The sequence below is a fragment of the Anser anser genome (assembly GCF_964211835.1).
Source record: "Anser anser genome assembly, chromosome: 2".
NCBI classification, from domain to species: domain Eukaryota; kingdom Metazoa; phylum Chordata; class Aves; order Anseriformes; family Anatidae; genus Anser; species Anser anser.
In genome coordinates, this window is record NC_139721.1 from 109,990,150 (window position 1) to 110,009,736 (window position 19,587).

The window sequence follows — 19,587 nt, forward strand, 5'->3', positions numbered from 1 at the left end:
GATATCATTATTAGTCATTATTTCGTGCTTAGCATTACTTTGCCATTTCCGTTACACCGCTATTAAAAATCATTGCTTCTTTGCCAATTCCATTGTCATAACCTAGAAGGGGGTTGTGACTCCATGGATTAGCGAACGCTGTGTGCATGCAAGGACCAACATTTCGGGATCCTGAGCATGCAACATTCAGCACATCTTTCATTTATAGCCTCTAAGTAGAGGTGATGACTTCTGTGGGGCAGCACTGAGGACACTGAAACGGGGAAGACGACACTGGAAATGGGGAAAATTGCCCAAGTTGATTCCTGACATCAAGAGAAAAAGGTGCATGCTCCAGGAGGCCTCCTCTGTAGGCAGCGGCAGTGACTTTGCTCCCCTTAGAGAAGATGAAGATGGGCACCAGCACGTGCTGGTGGACTTGACCCTGGATGGGCTGGCTGAAGGAGGTCATGTAGACAACATGAAGACAACCACCTGCAGGCTCACGCGTGCCAGGAATTACTGCCACGCTAACGCCAGGCCCCGGGCACGCAGCATCCCCGCAGAGGCAGTGCCCATTAGGCAAGTTTCTGCTGTGTGCTGCCGGGGTTCAGCTGTCCTCGCTCTTACAGAGATACCCACCAACGATTCGATCCGCGTATTGATCTAAGGCAATCACTGAGTTTGGGAAGAGGAAGCAAAGGTGCTGCGTGCTTTTGGTGAGTCCGTACAGAGGGAAAATAAACTCACTATGAGGGAAGTGCTGCCTGGGGAGTGACGGTGGTCAGAGCACACTTCCTCTCATTTCAACTCTCTGCAAATGCCAAGTGCATTTCCTTTAAAAGCAGAACACGCACAAAATAAGTGATGTCCTTATGTCTGCCTGTCTCTGTCCGTCCCCATCACCCCCGACTCGCGCAGGAGCCGCCCGCCCCCTTCGCTTCCCTCGCCGCCGCCGCGGCGCGAACCACAGAGCCAACCCCCGGATGCGGAAGCGGGCGGCCGGCCGTAGCGGAAGGGAGGCGGGTGGGCGGGGGGGGGGGGGGGGGGGGCCGAGCCATGGCTTTCCGGTAGCGGCGGCTTCCCCTCCTCCCTCCCCCTCGCCTCCGGTCGGCACCGGGCGGCATGGCCCGGGCCCCGGCGGCCGTGAGCGGCGGGAGGCGGGCGCTGCTGGTGCTGCGGCCTCGCGGCGCCCTCCCGCACCGTGCTGCCGCTGCCGCCGCGTCACGTGAGCGCCGCGCGCCCCTCGGCCGGGGGGGGCGGGGGGAAAGGGGAGGGGATGAGGGGTTGAGGGGACGGGGAGGGGGGGAGCACCTCTCGGTTTCGGTGTCAAAGCATATCGCAGCCTGTCGCGATAATCAAAAGGCGCGCGTTCCTTAATACATGGCATCGTTAGGATGCTCCTAGGGAGCTCCCGAGCCGGTTGGATGCCTGTCGGTTGGCCGTTTCCTCATAAAAACGTGGGGTTTTTTCCTGGTGTTTTGTCTCCCCCAGGTGTCAGCACCTCAGCGCCCGGGTCCTCACAGGGCAAGGGCAGCGTCTCCCTGCTGGGGAGCAGAAGGCTCTTCTTCGACACCCATGCGCTGGTGTGCCTCTTGGAAGAGAATGGTAACGTGCCCCAAACACGCAGCTTACCCTGGTGGCATCTATAAGGGGGTTTTGTACAGAGCCTGGCTAGTTGCCTCCCCTTGACCTGTGGTGGTAGACCTTCAGGTTTATGTGTTGTCTTTTGTGCCTTCTGGGTTCCTACATCTCTAGCGTACAGAGCCTAGAAGCACGTTGATAACGCTCCAGTTGTCTCCGCTGTCCCTCCTGGTGCGCCCAACAGCCTTGTGGTGTCTAGCTGCCTGCCCCGCTAAACCGCAGCAATGCACAACAACGTGTTGTAATAGGATTGGAAGTGGACTGCCCAAAAAAATGCAGCTTTTGGGGTGGAGTGTGGAATACTCTATGAAATACAGCTCTTCTTATGCTAAGACATAATGGAATAGATTATTTCCATTTGATTATGATGTTACTGAGGTGGGGAAGGTCAGCGCAGCTGAACTGATTTTTAATAGCTCGCATGCCTGAGAAGGAGAGGTCCCAGTCCCTTTCCCCTAACGTGTGATTGCATCTCTTTATGTGTTCCAGCCTCATTCTCAGGAAACTATGCAGCTCTTTGCTTGATTGGTGTTCTGAGAGATTAGTTTAATGAGCTCACAGAACAGTTGTGTGAGCAAGCACCAAGACACGTACAAAGTGGCAGGAGGAGGGGAAAGAATAGAGTGAGGAGAGCTGTCTCTTTTTGGTGATAGCAAATGATTAACTCAGCTCATCTACTGAAAGGAACTTGATTGCAGACCCCATCTCTGCTTTCTGACACTAACCTGCTACGTATTTGAAACAATCACCCTCTCCATAATTATTAGATCTTGTTCATGACACTTTCTCCTACGTTTTGAAAGTAGAAAAGTTGAGAGTATTTCCAGGGACTATGTTTTACAATAGTTCACAACATACTTGGTTTAAAGGGCTTTTTTGTGGTGACTCAGAGGCTGAGAGGACTAAAATCATTGAATTGCTGGGATTTGCATATCTTCAGTGGTATACTTAGGGTATACTAAAAGTAGGTATCTGCTTTTGAAGGTCAGGATTCTTGTTGATAGAAATAACCACGTGAGAGATGACATTGCATAATGCTTTTAGAAAAACTTCCAGCACTTCTCTTGCTGATATTGTAATGGTGCTATAATGGTGCTGTACTATAGAAGTAGCTATACAATGTCACAGGTGTCATTTTGGGGTGGAGGAGGTTGGGTGTACTGCCTGGTTGTGTTCTTTTGCTAGTGCTACATGGAGAGAAGTACGCTCTTTTTTATCTTTTATAGCTGACTTTTTTTTTTTTTAAACCTCGTTATGAGTATTAGAAGGTGGTATTTTCATAAGCTGTCCAAATGTTGGTATCTGAATGTTGCTATGTTTTGTCTTGCTCAGGGTTCACTACTCAGCAGTCGGAGGTGATCGTATCTGCATTAGTGAAAATCATGAACACCAACCTGGATATGATTTACAAGGACATGGTGACCAAAGTACAGCAGGTCAGCTCAAAGAAGTTGTGGGGTTAAAGTCAACTGAAATCTAGCACGTCTGCTAATAAAATACATGTTGTTATTATTATTCACCGTTAGGCACTGTATTTTAAAAGCTTAAAAGTGAAGAACAAACGTCCGTATTGGCTAATGAGTTTTGTCTTGAATTTCACAAACATCAGAGTGTTGTGATGGACCTCAAAATTCAGGATCTGTGAGTTGGTGCACAATCCACAGATAGTTTTTTGTTTTCAGCCTTATTGTAACCTGAAATAGAATTACGGAGGAGGATTTTACACAGACATAGGAGGTACTCAATGCGTGGATTTGAATAGTTATGGCTACTACATATATTCTTGTCTAGTTTTATAGCAACAACGTAAAGACCTCATCTGTAATTTAACAGCTGGTTGTGTGGTCTTTTTTGATTTTCTGTCATAATGATATATTGTGTTAGAATTGAGCTGTTTCTTTATGATGTTTTTTAGTGCGTGGTTGGTATAATTTTATATACTGGTAACATATAGGAACAGTCTATTTTAGATGCTGCTATTGAAAGCTGTCTGTTTCCTTTGTTTACATTGTTTGTGGTATCTTCTAAACCCACCCAGCGTGTATACATCTTGTGGAAGTGAAGAAAACTTGCTTGGAAATAGAAATTACGCTGAGTATCTACAGAGATCCTTCCTGGCTACCAGAAAATTGCATAGACCTGAACGGAATTGTTAGCATTTATTTGTGAGAGAATGGTGGTTTTACCTGTCAGGAATTCCCTGACACGTAAGCTAGTTAAGCAGACCATGCTGACACGCAGCATAGCTGAAGTACCACCTCTTAGGCTGCTCTCTGTAGGATTCGCAGCCCCAAGTCACTTCCCAAACATAGACTCTTAACTCATTTCATAGTGACTGGGTCATCATCTTAAACATGAGAAAACTGCAGCTGCTGTCTTTGTAGTGTAATAGCCTCGGCGCTGGACTGTCTCTTTAAGGAGTAGATTTTGCACCACCTTCCATCTAGGGAGTCTTCAGCCCATCTTTTCTAGCTCTTAGATTCCAGGCAAAGCAAATGTGAAAGCACTTCATATTCTCTGATCTACTGTGGAAAAAATTCAGTGCAGGAAGATGTTGAAGGGAACCTTTCCCCCATGGTCGGTTGTGTTTTACAATAAGCAGTCATTGCATCTCTACCTCCTCCTATTCCCAACTTTTTGGAATGAAAGCAGAAGGTTTTTCCTTTGTTTTATGCTGAATTAAAAGTTGCTGCTGATGCCAGACATTTTCTGAGAATGTGCTAGATGTGACCCTCGGGTGACTTTCCTCTGTTAAGGTTAAAATGTGCAAGTTTGTATGGCATGCTCAGGAAGTGTGTGTGTTGCCCTGAGTTCTGGGAAACATGGTAAACCTGTAGTTTGTTACAGTCTGAACGCATAAGGGCTTATGCCAAAAGAGAATGAAGAATTAGAAGAGGGTTTGGAAAACTGCGGATCTAGTTGTTGCCATTAGCCCAAAGTTGGATATGTAAAAGCTGAAGCATTACACTAGACAGATAAAAGCCTTCACAATAAATATGTGTGTATGTATAGAGATGTGGAAGAGATAGAATATGGAAGAAGTTGTTCTCTATTTTATTGGGTTCAGTCAAGAGGGGAGAGAATGAACACAAGCTGGGCACTTCAGGGAGTAAGAGAGAAGGCATCTATGGCAGTACTCGTTTTGTGATAAATCCAGCATACTGACCCATTGTTTTTTTCAGTGCTGTAGTCGGGTAGCCTGGTGAGAAATACACTTAGAAATACAATGCCACAAATAAAAATAGCATTACCTGACAAAAGTGGAGTGCACTGTCAGATTTGTAATGGTGTTAGTCCAGAATCAAAAGCAAGGGCCTACTTTTTAGAGGGTGGGTGTTTAGAGAAGAAAAGGGAGTCCCTGTTTGCATGTGGGTAGTGTAGGATCTAGAACAATGTGTACAGACCTTTCCATCCTCTAAAGATGTGGAGGGTGCTTGGTTTTTTTTTCTGTCAATTTGGTATAAAAGACTGAGAAGAGCATTTAAAAATATGAATATAGTGCATGATTTTGCTTAGCTGAGTAGAGAAGCAGAGTGAGCCTTCATGCAGAGGGAGGTGGAACAGAGGGCAATTACAAAAGAGTATGGTTGCACTGGGGAGTCTTGGCCTGAAAGTCAGCTTTCCTCATTTAGCACGTGGACATCTCCTCTGTCCCTAATGCCCTTCCTAGCTTAAGAATTTGAATACTTGGAAGAAATTATTTTCTAGGCTATTAATTGAACTATTTTGATCCATGTTAGCACTGCTGATTTTTTTCAAACGTTCCTAACATTTGAGTGTAACTCGCTTATTTTGTCACTCTCGCTTAATTTATTTTGTCTTCTGAAACTGAGATAATTTCTAAAGTTGCAGGGTTAAAAAATTTAGAGTACCAGAATACTCCATTGTATTTGTATGCACATATGAGAAAAAGCATTGTGGTTGTATGTTCTGAGGCTTTTCTTCCTTCTTTTAAAGGAGATCGCTCTTCAGCAAGTCATGTCCCATATTGGTGCAGTGAAAAAGGACATGATTATTTTGGAAAAAAGTGAATTTTCAGCACTCCGTTCAGAAAATGAGGTAAAAATCAGTATTTTGGAATTCTAGCACTTGCTTATTTTTTCTAATGATGTAAAGAAGTGTTTTGTACCCAAGAGGTCGACTCGGGTGCTAATACGGTTAGTTAAACGCCTTCACTGATGACCTCGTGAAGGGGCAGAGCACACCCTTGGCAAGTTTGCAGGTGCTACAAGGCTGGGAGGAGTGGCTGACCCACCAGACTGTTGATGTCCCTCCAGATGGCAACGCAACAGTCTGGGGAAACGGGCTGACAGGAATCTCATGAAGTTCAGCAAAGGGAAGGGACCTTCCCTTGAGAAGGAACCCCCACGCAGCGGAAAATTAGCTTTGCAGAGAAGGCCCTGAGAGTCCTGGTGGGTGCCAAGTTGACCACCAGCCAATGATGAGCCCCTGTGGCAAAGAAGCCGTCCTGGTCTGCATTAAGACTGATGTCACTAGGTCAAGTGGGGTGATCCTTCCCCTCTGCTAAGCCTTGGTGACCCAGGCTTGGAGTGCTGGGTGCAGTTTAGGGCTCCCCAGTGCAAGAGAGACATGGACACATTGCAGTGAGCCTGACAAAAGGCCACAAAGATGAGTAAGGGACTGGAGCGTCTTGTGGGGAAAGGCTGCAAGAGCTGGGAATGTTCAGCTTAGAAAAAGAGTAGGATCTCATCGCTGTGTACAAATACTTGAAAGGAAGGTATAGTGAAGATGGAGATGCTCTTTCCGCTGGTGTCCAGTGACAGAACAATAGATAACTGACCCAGATTGAAATGCAGGAAATTCTATTTGAACATAAGAAAAAACTTTTTTACTGTAAGGTTGGTTGAACACTGGAATAGGATACCTGGGGAGGCTGTGAAATCCCTGTCCTGGAGATAATCAAAACCCAACTGGACGTGGCCTTGAGCAACCTGCTCTAGTTGTCCCGGCTTTGAGACAGGATGGTCTCCAGAGGTCCAATCCCAGGTCAATATTTCTGGGATTCTGTGATTTTTTTTTTTTAAAACTCTGTAACATGATCTCATGTTTTGACTATATGCAGCCAAAAGTTAGTTTTGACTATATTTAGCCATGTTTTGACTATATTTAGCCAAAAAAGAAGGTATAGTGAGAACACATGGCAAGAGGAGAGTCGGGTCACATGTTATTTCATCAATTCATAGATATAGCTAACTGAACATACACAGAACAAGATAGGTTGAAGGGATCCTTGTAGATCCTTGCAGGTTGCTAGTTTGTGCACAATTAAAGAAAACAAAATAGATAATCCACTACAACTATTCCTATTTCATGGGTCTTTTGAAAGAGAGAAAGTGATAGAATAATCTGGGTTGGAAGGGACCTCTAGAGACCATAAGAGTTGATGGCTGCGGTATGATTGCCATGCAGCTGCCTCTTCTTGAGGCTGAACAAACCCCTCTGCCTCTCCCTGCTGTCCACCCCTACCTTGTGTGCTCCAGCCTCCCATCATCTTGGTGGCTCTCCACTCGTCTTGCTCCAGCATGTCAACATCTGTCTTGTACCAGGGAGAGCCTGAAGCTGGACACGGCTCGATGCAGATTCACAAATGCTAAATATGGGGGAATAATCATTTATCTTTGGCTGTGTTTACTCTTACTAAAACCTTCTGTGCATTTGGCCACCTGTACTGCTGTGGGGCATTGCTAGCTTCTGTCTTGCGCTGCTGGTTGGAAATGTGTAGTACTGAGTAACTGTGCATCTGTGTACATGTGGATATATCTACACGTGTACTGAGGATATAGATAATAAAACCATGTTCATTCTGCCTTCCTTTTCACGTGATGGATTATAGTTTTTGCTACTTATGGTGCACATTTGTTAGTATTTCTAGATTGTGGTGGTTTGTATACAATAATAAAAAATACATTTTTCTGCTCTCCCAGAAAATAAAGCTTGAACTCCAGCAGATAAAGAAGCAAGTCATGGTAAGACACTCTACCAGTATAATTAAGAATTAACACCTATCTAATTTGCTTTAAAAATAGTCGTTGCTCTTAGGATTTTATTCTAAAGTTTGTGCTTGATTGCTATGATATATAGGATACTGAAACTGCAATTGATGGTATGCTATGAGCTGCAGCAAAGTCAATTTCATGCATACGTAATTAATGGTGACAACTGTAAGCAATTCATCACTAAGTGGTGAACTAAAAATTACCTGAAGACTTTTTCCTTAACTCAGACTCAGAAAGTAGGTAGCTGCTATGTCATGATTAAGGCTGAATGATGTTCTGTATTTAGGATTGCTTATCAGATTCAAAATGCAACACATTTTCAAAATTACAGCACTCACTAATTGGTTATAGTATTTCTCTTTTCCTGAAGATTTATCTGTTAGCTATTCAGAACTTAAAGAAGCCATTTAAAAACTATTTCAAGCCACTAAGTTTGGGACTATTGTGTTTGGTCCCATTTGTTTGGGAACAAATGACCTTAGCAAGAAAACAGACTCTCTGGAGGAAACTTATTTATCTACAGATTCTTAATCTTACTAGGTTTAAAGATCAATGCTGTGTTTCTGTTCTGTTTGCCTCTCCTGGGTAACATCCCAAATAGCTTTCTACCACCAAAATCAAGACTGTCTCAAAACCTGTAATTTAGATGAGTGTGTAGTTTTAAGCAGCTTTTACACAGAAAGAAAAGATTCTTGCAAGAAGCACCAAGATTGGAAACTGGGTAACTTTTAACTGTTCATAGGGAATATGGTCCTCTTACTTCAGAAGTGGTGTTTCTTCTTGTGATAGCCTTCTTACCTTGGAGGATGGAGCACCTTTCCTACCATAGGATTTGCCAGTGAAACTGTCAGAATATTGCCTTGTCAAGTTAGCTGACAATGCGATCAAGTTCAGCGTAGTGCCTTCCTTGTCATTTCTTCCTTATTATCTTCAATTCTTCTCTGCTATGTTAACTCCAAAAGGAGAATAAATTTCTCAGGGCTAGTCTCACATGTTTTATATAATGCTGTGAAATGCTTAATGCATCCAGGCTTTCAGTATACCATTTTTTAAAATGGTCGGCACCTGATTTTTGACTTGTAACTTATCTCTGTGCAAGTAAAAAAAAATAAAATGAGTTATTATATTCACTGGTAGAATATGGAGGATCTGAGTCATCTTTTTTTAAAGCAAGATATCTTAAATTTAACTTTTATCTGTAAATATAAAATGATTTGCCCTTGCGATAATTACATTTGCTCATACTCTTTCATCTGAAAGACAGAATGACACAATGTAGTAAATGATTAAGGAAAAAAATATTTCAAACTTTTCAATTTCATTAAATTGTAACACATGCTGTAATGACATCTAATTACAACACAAAGTTCAAAAATTCTAGCATAGAAACTGAGTGTAATTATTGTTCATACTGACTTAATGAAGTCTTGACTAGATGACATTGGTCTACTTGAGAGAAGCTTGCTTGTTTTTAAACTGTAGAATATCCCAGAGCACCATCAGACTCTTGCTTCTCCCACACATTCATTAGATCAGCAGTTTGCCTCATGACAAACTGTCAGCTGGCTGGAATTCCTGCTGGGAGGTTGCATTAAAATGGCAGCTGTCACTGCAAGAAATAGGAATCACTTGGAGCTATCTATGAAGTGAAGTACATAATTTAGTGGTAGTTTAAAAAGTTAGAAATTTAAAATATAATAAACATTTTCTGAGTTCTAAGATACCTGCAGCCTTTTTTCTTAAAGCCCTAGGTGTAGTCTTTAGAAACAGATTTTCTTTAAAATTGCAAAGTTAGATACTGCTTTTAACATTATCTTGAACATCAAGATTCCTTCACAGAAGTCCATCTTACAAGTGTACCTAGGTATCGATTTCTGAAATCAGTGAGTCATGGGATATGACACATTCCTAACAGCACTTGTAGAAGGATGTGCTCACAATCAGCTGCTTTTCTCAGTGTTCTGGTGTAAAAGCAGTTTAATTTTTGACTCATTCCAGTGAGAATGAATTCATACTACAGAACATGAGTATTGCCGTGGGGAAAGGTTGGAACATTTGTACTTTGGAAAAAGATGCACACTATGTGTCTTGGGAATCAATCTGCTCTCTAATTAAAGAAAGCACAATATATTTTCCTAACTTTTGCTCATGAATATATAGAAATTCATGCTCACTACTTCATCATTTTTTTCCCATTAGGATGAAATTACCAAAGTGCGTGCAGATAACAAGTTGAACCTAAACCTAGAAAAGAGCAGAGTAAAAGAATTGGTAAGTTCTGTTCGCGTTCTTCTAGAAACATCCAAACATTGAACAATCTCCTAATTTGGGTAGGAGTTTAATTTTCATATTAATCTGTGGTATTGTTCGTTTTAGATTTTATATCTGTTATTACTACAGATTTTTATAGATATTACTATCTACATTATTACTATAGATTTTTGCATTTAAATATGCTGACTAGCCGCCTGAGGATTTTTCATGGTGTTAGTATAGCTCTGTTTTCACACTGAATTAAGCATCCACATTTCATTAAACTTGTCATCACTGAAGATGTATTATTTCCCTATAGCTAGAGAATTTAGTGTGGCTAGTTTGTCAGGCATTACCTATTGTGAAAATAGTTGGGATTGATTTTTATTGTAACTGATACTGATTAGGGTTGTTTTAAAGATTTGGGTTGTTTTAAACTTTGAAATATCTGGTAGAGCTGAATTTGCATCCTCTTTAATCTGAGTAACTTAGGTGAAAAACTAGAAGATAAGTTTTTGCACTATATATAGCACTCTAAATAGAAATCTATTCCTGTAGATCTCTTGAACAGCTTTTAGGATCTCAAATCGCATCATCTGAATTGAAAGATTTTTCATTGGCACTTCACTACAAATTTTATTTCTTATTCAGTCCTATTATTGCAAGTGCATAACGAAGTAATATCTGCAGTCTAGGCAATAAGAACTGTTAAAGTAGAAGTCATCTAACTTTTGTGTGTGCCCCTTGAAGTAATTCACAGTGATTAGTTCAGATAACAGTTGAGTTGGTGATCGAGTATAATGACTAACAGCCTGTTATCCCCTGGTATATGCTTGAATAAAATATAATTTGAGCAGATAAAGCCCACTTTTAAAGATTACTACTTTATGCTGGTGGTTGGTTGTTTTTTTTTTAAACAACTTCATATGAAACGTATTAACTATGTGGATCCAAAGCTTTGCAATATTTTGGGCTTCAAAAAACCTATTTAAACACATTTCACAGGTGATGAATTAGGTGCTAACATTTCCTTGTATATTTATGTAGAACCCTGAAATCTGGATTTTGTTGCTTATAAGACTACATCATTTTAACTGCCTCCCAGGAAAAGCAAGTGTTGCAGCTGTGAATTTTCTTTAAAGAAAGTTGATTAACTTAGTCTGTCATGCAACTGCAGTTTCATAGTTTCTGTCAAAACTACTCTTTTACTCCCAGCACTCCCCTACTTTAATTGCCAGCTTTGTCATGCATGAACAGAAAAGGAAAAATGCAGACAGATACGGAGCAGGTTGTAGCATATATGCTGAGCTGGGGAGAAGAACATAATTCAATATTTTCTGTAGTAAAGCATCATTATAATATTTATTTGGATGCTAACGTGACTTATGACTGAATGTCTATCTTTGCGAGGATAAGACTCAGGTTATTAAAGCTTACTATGCATTCTTACAGAAATATTATTCAGAAGAGAAACGTCCTAAGTTTAAATTGACTTAACTTCATGTGCTTCGAGTAAAAAATTCTTATGCTTCAGTTCTGCTTGGACTAAATGCTGAAGGAGAATATCTTAATTTGTCAACACTGATGTCAGCCATTTTTAATGTTTTGAACTCCAAATGCTTTATCTGAATAAGTTAGTTCCACTTTACATTTCCTAGTGAATTCTTTGTTGCGTAATGCACGTCTGCTTGTGCCCTGATTTATATCTGCAATGATATAGATGCAATTTAGAAACTTGGAAGTACAGTACAGATTTCTATTTATATTCATATTGTTCATGCATCGCAGTGCCTCTAAGCTGGCTGTTTAAAAATATCAAGATGCATCTGACAAAACTGAATTTTTTCTGCATTGTGGAAAAACATGTGGACTTACGGGGAAATCTCCCTGTTTAATTTCAGGGTGGGGTTAACCTTGGCTTTCCTCTTTCTGTACTTGTGTTATTACAGATTTGTGTTGATCCTTCGTAGGAAAAGGGTGTATTTCACTTTCTTAAAGTGAAATTTGAAATCCTTGTGTTTGACCTAGGGAGCTCTAGCCCCAAGGCAAACTTGGACAAATATGGACATCAAGAAGGAAGCTTGCAGAATGTAAATTATTCTAAAAAAGAAGTCTATTTGGCCAACAACATCTATTTAAACAGAAATTATTTCAATACATTACACTGTTTATTTTAAACATACTACTATTTTTGATAGTGATCAGTTTATTAATGAGGCATTGTTCTTATGTGAAATTTTATTTCAAACCTGATTTTAAATCATTCTTTTATAAGTTTTGCCATTTTACCACTTCTAGACATTTTACATAAGTATACATTTGTTTTTTTCTTGTCCTTGTCTTCAATTTGTAGAATTTAGCAAAAAATGTTTCGTGAATTGTAGATATGCTATTATTCCTCTCTCCTTTCCCACATTTATAGCCTTGTCCTATTTCTTGATCTTTAAATCAGTCAAAAGTCCAAATATTGCTCTGGATATTTAAGGAGAGTTTTTTTCAATGCTGAGGCATTTACATAGATTAATATGACTTTAATATTAAAGTGGAATAAGCTTCCAGACTGGAGGAAAAATAAAGTGACTTTCCACGTGGGAATGTCAACAGATGAGGTTATTGCTGTGTAACTGAGCATTCTGAGATGGGAGCCCGATGACCTTAATGCTCTGCACTGTAGACTGGTGGTTTAGCAGCTGTCCTATGAATAATTAAATTGCTCCAGTAGTGGATAGGAACCATTACGGATGTCAAATCATGCCTATTCATGAGTCAGAAAGGCACCCTGCCTTAAAGGTATGCTTCTTTAATCTGGTTTTACCTTTTCTTGAATCCAAATAACCATAGCTTACAAATAAGCCACAGCTTCTGATGTTCCACGAATGGCTTAACATGAGATAAGAGATCTGTATTTACCAAATATAGCATTTTTAATGTTGTTCCTTATATATTGTTCCGACCGTTTCAAATGGTGAACACCCATAATGCTGGTGAAACATCTTAGATAGCTGAGTTTGCTATAATCATTTAAAAACTATACTCCCCTTGCTGAAGAAAGCGGATGACTTATAACTTCTTGGTGTTTCTGTGCTCAGTGGGTTAGTTAACTGTTCCAGAGTTACTCTTTAGAATCATAGGTTTTTGTCAGAAATGTAAATTTGCTAACTTTTCTGCCATTATTAATGTATATCATTGTTGCAGATGATGATAGTCTTAGACTTGCTCCACTTTGCAATTCAGAAGAGTGGCTGAAAACCTGTCTGAATTCTGCTTTCTGAAGGACAGCAGTCATCCTACAATACTCATTCTCAAGTGTTGCCAGACAACATTCTTTTTCAGATCCATTTTTTTTTACAGAACTTGGAAACAAAGAAATACACATTTAAATGTGGAGAAAAGGTTTAAAGACCAATATCATGTTTACTTTTTTTTCTTTTTTCCCCTTTCCAGTATTCACTCAATGAAAGAAAACTACTTGAAATGAGGACAGAAATAGTGGAATTGGTAAGGACTTGGTAGCTAACCATATAACAAAGCTTTTTATATTCGTGTTATAGCGCAGGTATTTTTTGTGAAGTTGCTCATGTGCTTAGACACTTTCATGTACAAAATGTCATTGAGATTTATTATTTCCCCCATGCGTTTCCGTATTAGTACAGCTGACTGAAGTGTCTACAGAATAAAAAGGCTTTCATATATATTAGATTTCCTCTGTGTCTATGTAAACTGTTCAGTGGTCACTTTGTTTTGAAACTTCGTGCACATAGTATTTTCTCTAGACAGAATTTTACGTTAGTTCTTCTGAAATCAATGATTTTTTCCATGTTCAGTGTGACACGCTGCTAGATTGATTTGGCTTCATTTTAGGGGGAGGCTTTTACTAAGCTCTTCGTCTTCATTTTGTTTTATTTCTGTACTATAGGGAATTAGCCATAGGAGGAAGTCTGACAGTAAAACATTAAGAAATCATTAACTGATTGAAAATGTTTCAGTAGTGGTGACTTGAAAATATCAGCACCACGGCAGCTGCTGATCTGAGTTTACAAGTCTTGTCTTTCAGTCTTTTCTGAGTAATAACTCCATCCCATTTTTTTTCACGGAAGTTTGGTCTTCTGTCGTAATCAGATTCTGAAGTCTGTCTATCGCTGTTTTAGTGGTAGAATTCATTGGAAGATGAAGACATGCTTTTTATATCAGAAGACCAATTCTTAGTGTTTCTAATGATCCATAAATTTTCATGCTCCAGTATGTTTCTGTCACAAGAGGCTCTTAGACATCTCAATAGCTATTATAATTGAGCAGTGACTTGAACATCTGTGGGCCAAGTGACAGATTAAAGTTAATGATTATGCTGCTAGATTGAGAGAAGAAGGCATCAAGTTCTGCTCCTTTCTAGATTACATGTAAGGAAGCATGTAGTCATGTAAGTTTACGAAGTTCACCAAATTACTCAATTTCTTGGATTTAGTAAGTCATGAAGGAACTTGTTTGTTTTGTATGTTAATGAAATAATTTACATTCATTTAAGGAGAAGTCAGAAATGTAACTTAAAGGAATAGGTTACATTTCTAAATTAACTCAGAACTGATCAAATTGTTTAAATTTGTTGCTTTGTTTTCCAGCATGCGCAACAAGATCGAGCTCTGACCCAAACAGACAGAAAAATAGACACGGAAGTTGCAGATCTAAAAACAATGCTTGAATCACACAAACTTGATAATATTAAGTACTTGGCAGGTAAGGAATCTGATGTTGAAACTATTAAGCCTAACAGCGTTTTTGCAAACTATCAATTGACTGTATTCATGAAGGCCCTAATTCAAATAAAATACTTGAAGTGGTCACAGTTGATATCAGCAAGACTATTTGTGTGCTTAACCCAGAGAAAGTTTTCTGTAATTCGCAGCTTCATTTTGCATGGGCTGTGGCTGTGTGCTTTTCCCCTTCTTTATACTGTAATAATAATGTATGTGAGAAATCTAAAAGGCTGGCTGTCAATAAGGGTCAAAAAGTTTCTCTATGCCTGACTTAATTTATAAAAGCAGCCTGCTGCATATGTTTCTAGGGCTTCTTTGTTGTAGCTCTGTCTACAAAATTGAACAGTTCTGGCTTTTTGACTGTTCATTATCACATTCCTTAAATGCTCATTTTTCAGGCATGTATGTTAGAAAAAATACGTTATTGCTCTAGGTAAATTCAATATTTTGACATTTTTCAGCTGAGTATGCAGTGCTATTAAATGAGCAAGTTAACAGTAGAAGTTATTCTTCTGATTTAGACTTTTTGATTATTCTTTCACAATAGGTTTTATCATAAGGACAATCATGTCTATTCATAGTACTGTACTTCAGGGATATCCTTTTACAGTGAACCATTACTGTAAAATAAAAGGCAATTTATTAAAATGAGAGGAAGTTCTTTTCCCCACTATCCCTATTCAAAAAAGTATTGAATTCCACATGGAAGTAAAACTAAATACATAAAACACAAATTTACTTCAAGTGCTACTGTTTGCAGACAATGGCAAAAATCTTTTGTGTATATCTAGAAACCAAAAGTTGATTTCATTCAATAGAAATTTAAAAATACAAATCGATAAGCCTCGTTAAAGTAGTTTGCATTTATTTGTGTGAATACTTGACTGTGATTTAATAATCCTGTTATTCAGTTCATTTTACAACTGTAACTTGCCAAATTGATCTCTTATTTTCTGAAAGGTAAGCAACTAAGGTGTTTTTCCAATCTTTTGAGTCGTCCAGCCCATTTTTCCTGCATCCTTTTTTTTCTTCCTTCTTTGTCATTTTTGTGCCCCTCTGCCTTGAAATTGTTTGTGTTTTGTAAATTAAGAACCTTATTTTCTGACATGCGGAAGTGATTGCACCTTTAATGTTGTAGCCAGATGTATATTTAGTTTTCTGAAGAAGTGTTCTACAAGCTAATGATTCATTCTCTCTGTTTTCTTTCCCGCTTTTATTTTCTTTCAGGTTCAGTATTTACATGCCTTACAGTAGCACTGGGATTTTATCGTTTATGGATATAATAAAGCATCAATTTAAAGGGACTTCTACTGTCTTGCTTTCTGAAAAACAAAGAAATTTCATCTTTGCCTGGACTTCAACGAAGTCTTGAATGTTTTATGTATTTTTCTGTGAAGCAGACTATATTGAGAATGTAACCAAAGACGTGCCTAGGAACAAATTGTACATATGTTGTGCATATTTTGAAAGTTACCTCTGATCAAAGCATGGTGTAAGCACTTCTGCTGTTTCTCTTCACTCTCAACTGCAGTACACCTTGCTGTTAAAGTGCCACATAAAGATGGGCATTCATACCAGTCGTATAGGGCTGCATGCTGTAGAGAAGAATCTATAGGAGTTACGTCCCGTTGTCTATTTAGACACGCTTACCGGAGTCAACTGCATGTATCGGACTGGAACTGTGATTATTAACATAAAACTGAAACTACATTTTGTGGCTCGGAGACACTCTTGTGTAAGTAGGATTTGCGTTCACTGAGTCACGCTTACTTCTTACTTGTTCATACAGTTGTTATGATCAAATATTTGTCTTGCAATTTTTATAATAATACAGTCATCAGCTTGTTTTTCAGATGACCATTCAATCAATCATCTTTCACAATAGCAGTGTTAGCTGCTAGTTTTGTTTGTAATATATTTGTAGAGTGGTTTGTTTGTTTGTTTACTTGTTTTTACTAACTTGCCTTTGGTACATATTAAAAATCTGATACTCATTCCATATGCTGTTAACCACTGTAACTGGAAGTTTGAAATGCAGTAAAATACACTAGTGTTATTTTTATGGTTAAACGATACAAACTGTCTCTGGTGCTGCTTCCTTTATGGAAAGGCATTGATGCTTCTAGACAGGGAAAAGATTTTTAGCTGGTGGTTATGAATTACTGTCAAATGTAAGGGAACTGCAATACTCTGGTTTTTGTTTGTTTGCTTTTCTTGTTTTATTTCAGGAAAAAAAATCGTGTTTTTTCCAATGTGGAACTTTGGTAGTGATTATAATGGTGAAAGCAGTAATGAAGACTGAAAGGATATTAATCCCATTCTGCGCAAGCCGATGTGTACTAGTAAATGCAACTGAAAGCTATGAAGGAAAGTGTCCAGTGTATCCAGATCCATACATCATTCCTCTACTGATGAAACAACAGGTTTATTAACAGGGCTGTCATCTGTGCTCCTTCCATTAAGAGAAATTTCCTAATCTTGCCTCTTAGGAGAGGAGAACAACATACACTAGTAACAAATGCTGTTAGAGCACAATCATGGCTTTGCTTTTTGAAAGTAAAGCTGTTTGGCTACTTTGTGCCTGTACTGTAGTAACCATTTAAGTAACCATTTAACTTTCTTGGTGGCTGGGAGTGCCAACTTTGATTGTATGTAAGCGAGCAGGAAGAGGTGGATGCCTGTAACAATACTATACTGGCCTGAAATAAAGAATTTTGGATATTTCGTAGAGTTATGCTGAGTTTTCATTAATGCAACTTCTTAAATGATTTGCATTTTTTTTTTTAAGGTAATTCACTGTTAGTGAGACTTTTAAAGGTAAGAATTAGCAAAGTCAACAGCCACTATAACACTGGAAAGGAAAGAAGAGGCAGTATAGATGGTTATTTCACAACAATAGTTTTCCTTGTGCTAACTTAACTGCCTCTCTAAATTGAATTAATCTATATTCCAGATCTTCACTTTCTTTTTTAAAAAAAAGAAAAGAACAGAACAGTATTTTTTTTGTATAGGACTTGGCACATTCTCAAATAGAGAAGCTATAACTTAAATTTAGGAATATCTTGATTCCTGTCTTCACAGAATAGTGTCTGTGTAATCAGTATATCTTTATCTGTATGCCTGAGCATCTGATAAATAGTCGCTTAAGTAATTCTTAATTAGCAAAGTCAGAAAAATAGCACTTTTTGGTGAGTGTTTCAAACAAGCAATGACATTAATATGTTGTTCAGGAAAAAAAATAAAAAAAAAATAATTATTTCCTAGCCTATAAAGGCTAAGTGATGTAAAAGTTTGCTACTGTTATATGTATAGATGGAAAATCTGATTTCTTCCTCTGATTTTAAAGAATTTAGCAATTGTTCTAACACATGAATCACATTTATTGGAGTTCCTAAGAGGTAGAAGTTACACTTGGAAATACATGGATGGATTTTCTTTCAAAGAAGTATTTAAACTTAAACAAAAAACAAACAAAAAAACAACAGCAGCAACAAAAACTTTTATATACAGGTGGGAAGCAAATACATCAGGGTACTGCTAAATATCTCTTGGAAAGCAACAGTGAGTGTCAAATGATCACTGATTTAATAACTAGGAGACCTAAGTTGGTACTCTTCCCAATTTTTTTCCTGTAAGACTTCTTCTGCATTATGCTGTGTAATGTTTAGTATCAGAAGCAATTAGATGTACAGAAATACTTTTCGGTTCTCTGATTTCAGATTTTGATTTTCAAAGATTTTCAAAAAATGTGAAAAATACTGTTTAAAAACCTGAAGTTGATCCTAAAAGTTCCTTGTGTTTTTGTAGAACAAAGAGATACAGTTTTGTAAGACCTCTGTATTTATTTGTAATATGTTAGTGAGAATATATGGAATTTAACTGCTTGTCTGTCTTGCTTTACCTCTTGTTTTCAGCAAAAACCTGTGAGGGAGCCATCTACAATATACTGGTATTAACTGAAGTGTTTACTTTCACTAAACCGTTACTGACAGTTATTACTGTTAAATCACATGCTGTTTAGCCCTTTCTCTATTGGAGGTGCTGGTTGCATCATTCATTTCCCAGAATATTGAAGAGTTATTAATAAAAACATGAGCTGACAAATAAAGACTTATTTTTAATGTAGGTATGAAGTCTGCTTTGTTATTTTTCTACACACAAGTGTTTTGCATACTAATTCCAATACTTCTGTTACAAGTGTATATTCACTACCAGAATAAGGCTTAACTGAACTCGTCCTAAATGTGAAATTCTACCTCTTTGCACTTATTTACAGCTCCTATTGACTTTGAAGAAAGCATACTTTTACCTGCCTCCTATGTATTTTGACTTACACATACTACTTCAGTGAAAAATGGCTTTTCTTTTTTCTTCATACCCCTGCTGCCATCTATAGACCTGGCACATGAAAACTGTTTCCTTGCTTTTGTTGTGTTTTGTTTCCTGCAGTTAGCTAAATTCCTGTGACTCGTTCCTTCAAACTGCTGTTTGCAAGGCATGAGCAAAACTTGCTTTTGCATCTTCCACCGAGTTTCCAGGAATCAAGTGGATTATCTTTATTATGATTTTGAAAATCATCAAAACTGTGGAATACAATTCAGTATTTTACAAAACTGCCACGTAAAGCCTCTTTTCAAAGAATAAGTACACTGTAAAATTATTAAAAAAAAAAAAGTTTTAGTGTATTGGGAAAATCTGTATGCAGAAGTTAATTTCTTTCCTGACTAGTTTGACAGCACTTTAAATTATTATTCCTCTAGCTGTCTCTCTTGATTCGATGGGCCTTTAAGTTTTGGGTTGTCTTTTTTTGTTATTGTTTGTTTTTGTTTAAGAATAAAGTTCACTGTTTTTGAGCAATTAATTTCTTCAGCCCATAAATAAAAAGTTAATTTGCAATCAACTGTGCCTGGAATATTGGGGTTTGCCTTAATCAGAAGCAAATG

General features: G+C 38.5%; 1 protein-coding gene across 2 annotated transcripts; it reads left to right on the forward strand.

The window, feature by feature from the left end:
• Positions 1-988: 988 nt before the first annotated feature.
• Positions 989-18,770, forward strand: MCUR1 (mitochondrial calcium uniporter regulator 1). Of its 2 annotated transcripts, XR_014580312.1 has the most exons (10): positions 1,004-1,207; positions 1,474-1,587; positions 2,956-3,059; positions 5,581-5,682; positions 7,569-7,610; positions 9,840-9,911; positions 13,338-13,391; positions 14,510-14,624; positions 15,872-16,379; positions 16,873-18,770. XR_014580312.1 is itself a non-coding variant. In XM_083825659.1 (9 exons), exons 1-9 carry the CDS (start codon positions 1,105-1,107, stop codon positions 15,925-15,927), a joined length of 762 nt encoding a protein of 253 aa, XP_083681785.1. In that variant the 5' UTR covers positions 989-1,104; the 3' UTR covers positions 15,928-18,770. The 2 variants fall into 2 exon arrangements, 1 of the variants encoding a protein (XP_083681785.1); XM_083825659.1 differs by having other exon boundaries at positions 989-1,207; positions 15,872-18,770.
• The last annotated feature ends 817 nt before the right edge of the window (positions 18,771-19,587 follow it).